Source organism: Etheostoma spectabile, chromosome 6, assembly GCF_008692095.1.
Source record: "Etheostoma spectabile isolate EspeVRDwgs_2016 chromosome 6, UIUC_Espe_1.0, whole genome shotgun sequence".
NCBI classification, from domain to species: Eukaryota; Metazoa; Chordata; class Actinopteri; order Perciformes; family Percidae; genus Etheostoma; species Etheostoma spectabile.
In genome coordinates, this window is record NC_045738.1 from 25,821,031 (window position 1) to 25,828,596 (window position 7,566).

At 43.9% G+C, this 7,566-nt stretch overlaps 1 protein-coding gene across 9 annotated transcripts in view; it reads left to right on the top strand.

Annotated features, from left to right (window-relative positions):
- The window catches only part of adgrb1a (adhesion G protein-coupled receptor B1a), a 196,687-nt gene that overhangs the window by 48,693 nt on the left and 140,428 nt on the right, over window positions 1-7,566 (top strand). For all 9 annotated transcript variants that reach the window (XM_032517663.1, XM_032517669.1, XM_032517665.1 and 6 more), the window contains exon 2: window positions 2,280-3,232. In XM_032517663.1, coding sequence (XP_032373554.1) covers window positions 2,494-3,232 — 739 coding nt within the window. In that variant the 5' untranslated portion in view covers window positions 2,280-2,493. The remainder of the gene's footprint in view (window positions 1-2,279; window positions 3,233-7,566) is intronic.

Consider the following 7,566-nt stretch of genomic DNA (forward strand, 5'->3'; position numbering starts at 1 on the left):
CCCCCCCCCCCCCCCAGGCCTGTGCCAATAGGAAATTATTTTTTAATGTATTTATAATACACTTTTTGAACTACAGCTACAGGGCTGCGGCTCAGGTGGTATTTTCAAATGTCCAGTTAGCTTTTAGCACTGACTTAATGTAGGGCCCTATGGAATCTGTTTTAGAGCTTTTAATAATCTCTACATTCATCTGCCATCAGTCCTAGTCGAAAAAAAGACACATGCCACCAGGCAGGGTATGACTGATGGTAATTGTTGATTTTGTTTAGTTATATGTAAGTTAATATTGGTCGGACTGTTGAGCTAAAACTATGCTAGCGGCAGCTGTCATTTGTTGTCATAGCAACTCCAACATCTGGACTGTAGCTGTCTCAAGCCGGAGGAATCAAACTCGCTCTCATTTTTTAATGATCAGTGCTTTGTTTCTTTATTGATTTGGATGCGTGTTCAGTTGTTAATTTTATGTTCATTTAAGGTGCAAATGCAGTGGTTTATGATAATAAAGAGGTTTTGCATCCTAGGCTGTGTTATTACATTACCTGTGTCACGATACAGCAATATAACAAAAAAGATGTATCTAGGATTAATTCAAAAACTTCATTTTGTTTAAAAAAGTAATAAATAAATATATATTTTTAAATTTGACAGAATGTGACTATGTTCCACGTTAAATTGGCAGATCCACTTTTAAATTAGGATCATGTTGTTGTGTTGTTTCCTCATGGCGAATTGCCCTAATGTGGTGTGTAATGCATCCCTCAGGGCTCTATTTAATGGAGAAGTACCGCGTTAACTCATTCAGGGCTCGACAGCAACAATTACCCGATTGCCCTTGGCAACCACTTTGTGGTCTCTAGTTGCCGACCCACTTGTTCAATATTTGTGTTTTTTTTTTATATATATAAAAACATATCAAAACTAAAAAAACTGATTAATTTATTTCAAAAGAAGTCCATATTTTATTTGGTTGTCTCTGGGAATTTTAACACATTTAGCTGTTTTGGAGGTTACAGTAAAGATTGCTTTGCATATTTTGTTTTCTTTTCATTCAAACTTTGAATAAACATTATGTGGACAGACGTCCTTGGGAATATTCGTCAGTAAGGTAAACTCAGCACCTTTTGTTTTTCATACAATAACATACAAAAAGCACTCCTTTTGAATCAATCAGCACACTCAACTGAAAACTGATCAATTGTCACCACAAGAGCAAACCAGCAGCGTGGATTTGAATGACATTGTACGCAATCCGAAAACAATTTTCCACGTCTTGGCTTTTCAATAAGAAAACATTGATTATAACAACTTAAAAAGAAAAGCTGCTCAAGTCGAAGCATTCTGTACATGGAGTAAAAGTGACTTGTAATAGAAGAAATGGGCCAAAAAGGAAAATATACTCCTATCATTTTATGAATGTGTATTTAAAGGCAACACAGCTTATTGTTTTGCCTTTAATAAGCAAAATGAAAGAAGAATATAAGTAAAGCTGCAAACGATTATTTTCATAGTCTATTAATCTGTTGGTTGTCTTGATTTATCGATTAGTTGTTTGATCTCTAAAATGTCAGAAAATGGTGAAAAATGTGGATCAGTGTTTCTAAAAAGTCCAAGATGACGTCCTCAAATGTCTTGTTTTGTCCTCAACTCAAAGACATTCAGTTTTCTCTCCCAGAGGAAAAAAGAAACTAGAACATGTTCACATTTACCAAGCTGGAATCTTTGAATCTTTGAGAATTTTGACTTTTGTCTTAAAAGAAATCTACTCAAACCGACAAATTGATTATCAAAATAGTTTATAGCAATTAATGTAAGAGTTGACAACTAATCTATTAAAGGACTAATTGTTGCAGCTCTAACTATGATCATAGCAATGCTGTCCGTGTCTCAACCCTGATAAATTGGAGTAATGAATGTCTGCAGGTGTTGCCTTTTTGGTAATTAATAGTCTTATAATTAGACAAACTAATGAGCTGGCAGATGAAATATGAGAGGAGACATGTGAGGGAAACAGTTGTCTCTCAGGAAAAGACCGACCTGAACTTGGGCAGTGAAGAAAAACGTAACTAAACCACTGGCTCCCGCCCTCCATCTGCTTCTATTCAACTCGCTGTTGTTTTCCAGGGCCCGAGTCACTGCAGTCACTCCCAGTTTACAGAGAAAACAATAACAGCTGATAGATTGATTTCCCATTGCTGAGATAAATAGATTCAGTGTAATCCCATCATGTTGTCTGATGCGAGACGAAGTCTAATCCACATCTTGTCTCTTCCGTTTCGCAGGTTCTTGTGAATCTCTGGGTCGACTGATGCAGCCATGGGCCGATCGCTGGGTCTTTGAGAGCAGCCTTCCTCCCCCTCGTCCTCCACCACATCCTTTTCCCCTACCCCCTGCTCCTCTAATTCATTTGCCCTACACAGCTGGAGGTAGAGTCCTCCAAAGCCAGGAACCAGCCATCAACTTGCGATACCTTCTCCTTGCCTCCACCTGCAAACCATGACAAGCATTGTATCTTGGATTCCTGGCCAATGGAGGTGGCCCCTCCCAGTGCTACTCTTGTATTTTGCCCCTCTGCTGCTGATGAAGGGTAGCCACGCAGCCCCCTCGGGCCCAGAGTCGGACTCCTGCTCCACTTTAGTCCAAAGCCGCTTCTTTGGCTTTTTCCTGTCATCAACAGTGTTCCCCGCCCTTCCTTGTTCCTGGACCTTGCAGAACCCCGACCCGCGGCGCTACACCATCTTCATCAAGGTGACCAAACCTACCGAGGACTGCGTGCCGTCACAGCTCCGCACCTTCCAGTATGACTCCTTCCTGGAGACCACACGCACATACCTGGGCATGGAGAGCTTTGACGAGGTGGTGAGGCTTTGCGATACCTCTGCCCCAGTGGCCTTTCTGGAGGCCGGAAAGCAGTTCCTCCAGATGAGAAAGGGACCTCCTCGGGCGGGGAAGGCCATCACAGACGGCGATGGGGATTTCAAAACAGAGTACCTGGTGGTGGGGAAGCGCAACCCCAGCATGGCGGCCTGCCAGGTGCTGTGCCAGTGGCTGGAGGACTGTCTGGCCTCCAGCACCTCTAACAGGCCCTGTGGCATCATGCAGACTCCTTGTTTGTGCTGGGAGCCACCGCCACCGCCGCAGCTCAGCGATGGGGAGAGCTGTTATCACAATGGAGTTTACCTGGAAAACTGTTTACCCAGCGTGAAAGAGAGTAGAAGAAATGCTGAGATAAATGGTGAGTAGGAAAGCTGCAAAAAAGTTGATGTGTAACATATTATGTCGATTATTAGGGGAATACATCACAGTTCATATATCAACGGCAAAGTTTCTAAAAGCATGCAAGTGCTAAGTTCAACCATTAGCTCTGCTTCTCTGTAAAACAATAGGGAAAGACAAGCCTTGCATTCAAAGAGACTCTGCAAAAAATTGATTTATTTGTGTTTTCTCTGACCTCTGGGGGGTCACCCTTGGAGTTTAGCATGCTCTCAGCAAAATGGCAGAGAAATAGCATCTACAGTGGCAATCAAGCCAGTGTGATTTGTGGAAAGTGAGGATAATTCTATGACATTGGCTCCCAAGCAAGTAGAGTGCTTTGTCTGAAGTGGAGGGGAGAAAGAGGGGACAGAAAGAGGCAAATTAAAGGTTTCAGGTTTCATCTGATGGAAGTGAGCTCCCTGACCTTGCAAGGTCCCATCCCTCTGTAGTCCTGGAAGGGACACTTGATCGGCCTCCGGGAAAAAGGGGAGAATCGAGTGCTGATATTGGATAGCTCTTGGAATGCTCAGAACAGGAGGGGGTTGGGATGAAAAGAGAGACAAAAGAGGAAGATAGAAGGAGAGAGGCATAAATGCAACAGAGAAATGGCCTGTGGCTTGAGGTCTAATTGTCTGCTGCTAGCCCCCCCCCCCCCCTTTCCTCGGCAGACAGGATGTGGCATGACATCTCTATCCTGGCTTCGTCAGGACTATGGCCAGAGGGATGGAACATTTCTCGGCTCCCTTTTCTCCCCCTAACCTTTCCACCATTCTAACTCTCCCTCCCTTCCCTACTTCTCTCTGTTGCATCCCCTAATCAGCCTATGGTCTTATTCTCTTATCCTCCTCCTCTTCCTACTCCTCCTCTGAGCCACCATCGCTGCCTCCCCATCTTTCCCTCCCCAGGCCGATAGTGGGCTGATACTGAGCCAGTCGTGGGAAGCCAACCAAGCAGTGAAGATGTTGTGGTGGGTATCTCCGGCGTAATCCTCCCCCGGTCTCCAGAGCAGCTAATATCCCCTCGCCGAACCAGCCTCCTCTCTGCTAGTTATGGCACTTATGTAATCCCGCTTATGGTGCTCAACAGCGGGGTGTGGGCTGTTTGTGCCTTAAGGTGTGAAAAAGAAAAAAAGAAATATACCATCCACTGTTGGCTTGCGTAGAGACACTGTAGAAAGAGATGGATGCATTGCAGCTTTTCTTCGCCCTCTGTGTGCTCCAACCCACTCGGGTAAAGCATCTCTTAGATGATAATCTGAGGTTCAGAGTAAACAAGTGGCGATGGAACCCTGTGATGAGCTCAAATGGAAGAGGCAAGCAGTCACTGAATATTTGGCTGGATGGGCGGCTGGATGGATTGAATTGGTGAATGATGATAAAAAGAAGATTGGGAGACGTAATGGGTTCTGTGTGGAAATAGGCCGGGGAGCCGTGCAGTTATGGCCCGCTGTGCAGTGAAGAAAGGAATAAAAGGGTGATAGTTGTGAGTGATGAATGAAGGAAGGACAATAGATACAGAGACGAGGGAGACAGAGTGGGGGAGGTAGAGGGAAGAGGCTGACAAGCTGAGAAGGGGAGTTGTCTCAGTTGGCACCAGGTCAGGCCATACGCAGCTGGACCGGTTTGGTCTCAGCACCTTCAGGAGGAAGAGTTCATAGATCCCAGTCTGTCTCCCTCTCTGCAGAGGGACCGAGGGTCCCGCCCAGTAGCAGACAGAGGGCTGAAAGCTTCTGTCAGGACTTTAGCTCTGTTCACGGCCAGCTGATGTCTGGCATGACATGGAGTTTGACTAAAGAAATGTTTCCACAAAAAATCATGCAAAAGAACCACTTTATCTCTTTTGGTTACCAGAGATATGCTCAGAGGTTTCTTAGAAACAAGTCACTCAACATGAAAAAGTATTTTAAAAAATGACTAATTGACTAAAGAAATGTTAGTTCACTAAGACAAAACGACCGATTAGTCGACTCATTGTGACCAAACTGCAAGCTGAACAGGTATACATTCAACATGTGAGTGTGTGTGTGTGTGTGTAATTTGTTTTTGGGGTGGGGCAATATTTGTGGTACTATATCTGGTAGGGCACTGGTGCAATAGTTTCAATTTGATACAGCATTGTGCATTTTGGCACTGTGATACATAAGTTATTGATCACAGTATGGTTCAATGGGAAATGCAATCTATAGATCTATATGAATAGAATTAAGTGCAATATGGGGGGAGGATGTGCAGTGGGTTCTCTTGCCTCTGAGTGTGGGGGAAGATAGGGTGGTCCTGTGTCAGGTTTATTGAACGGATTTGGATGAGATAATGTATGCTTATTTTACTTTCTGTTCTCTACACTGCCCCAAGACGAATTTCTACTATAGGAGACAATAGAGGCTTATCTTATCTTAATCCACTAAGGGGGGAAGCTCTACATCTTTGCCTTGTGCTCAACCTCTCTTCATATGGTTCTGTTTACCCAAATCATTCATGGAACCAAACTAATGGAAATACAGCTAAGAAAAGAGAACTCTCAGCAATTATCTTTGTCCAAGCAGAGGACAGGGAAAAGTAGGATTCTTTTAAATGGCAACATCATATTAAAATAACTACAGCTTTTCTCTGGTACCCCCCAGCGCTAGTTTGATAATCACAGATAATTGCCAATTTGTTTTAGTCAGCCTAACATCATGTTGATTTTAGCCAATTTCTCGGGCCAGTCTCCCTATTCACATGTCCGTTTTAGACGATCCGTGCATCACAATTTACCCCCAGTGTGTAGAGTAGGGGGCCCTTTTTGTAGTGAGGTGGATGGGTAAGAGTGTTAAAGTCAGGCTGGTGGATGGACGTGTAGTTAGTTGTAGTAGTTGTAGTTACAGTTGTAGTACATCAGACTAACCATATGTTTTTGTTGTGTAGTCTTAAGCATACTTTACAATCATTCCCTAACCTTAACCATACTTTACTGGGCATGCACAGATATTAGATGCATGACGAAATGGTACTAGATTCCTTTGGAACTGTTGTTTTGGAACGGTTTTGGAACTATTGGACAGCTGGCCTGTCCAGATTCAGGAGCAGACACGGTGGAAAGGTTGGAATCAGGTACAGAGGTTTATTGAACACAAAGGTAATGATGGCGCTTTGAAATCCTCTGGGGCTGAGAGCGGGCAGACAGGCAGGAGGCAGGTCTAAAAAACTATTCTCAGGCAGGCAGACTGGGCTTCCAGGACTGAAGCGGGGATCTGGAGCAGGAGCAAGAAAACACACAAAGTCAAACTAAGCTCAAAACAAGAGATACTAAAGGCAGACTGTTGTAAACTTCAAGTGTTACCACTGTGGGTGAACATTCAATCTGGCAGAGACTGGCTGGAAAGAAGACAGGTCTGGTGATTACTGGATCAGGGTCCGGTGTGTAGGCAGCCACTGGTGTCCTGACGAGGAGGGAGAGAGAACCAGGAGCGCCACACCCACTCAACACAGGACAGGACAGACAAATACCAAAAACACGAGGGAGAGGGGAAACAGACAGAACACAGTAGGATCGGGGTGGCAGCTAGCCAAATCATGACAGGAATATAAGAAAACACATAAACAATTTTCTTATGTGGCAACTGGGGGCCTGGGGGCCACAAAACCAGGATACGGGATTAAGCCGGGATATTCAAGTTATCCTGGATTAATTTAGTTTTGACTTAGTTGCATGAAACCAGATTGAACCCAGCCAATTAACCATGGACATTTATTCTTTGCAGCTAGCCTGGTCCAAAGCAGGCTAACAGCCAGGCTAACAGCCAGGCTAACAGCCAGGCTAACAGCCAGGCTAACAGCCAGGCTAACAGCCAGGCTAACAGCCAGGCTAACAGCCAGGCTAACAGCCAGGCTAACAGCCAGGCTAAGATTAGTCCTGGAGTCTCATGTGGAGTCACTGGCAACGTAGTTACTTGTCCTTCTCTAAAAAAGGATTAGTTTTAGTTATAGTTTGTAGGCCTAATGTTTTTTATTATAGCTTACTTTGGTTTCATAACCTTCTCAATTAGTCTCACATCACCGGTTCTAGTTTTTGTCCTGTTCTGTATGAATATTAATGGTACAAGGATCTTTAGAATTAGACATAGCTTATAGAGATTTGTGCATATGGTTGTAAAACATGTTCTCACGCTGTGAATAAGGGTTTGAAATTAAGCCTAGTCATTAGGGTAGATTTCCCGAGGAACATTAATTACCTCTGCTCACTTTTAAGGCAAAGTAGGCTAAATAATAATACACTGTATTTATATTGTGTTTACATGGTAGGCTACTCAAAGACACTTTACGGTAAAACCAGCAC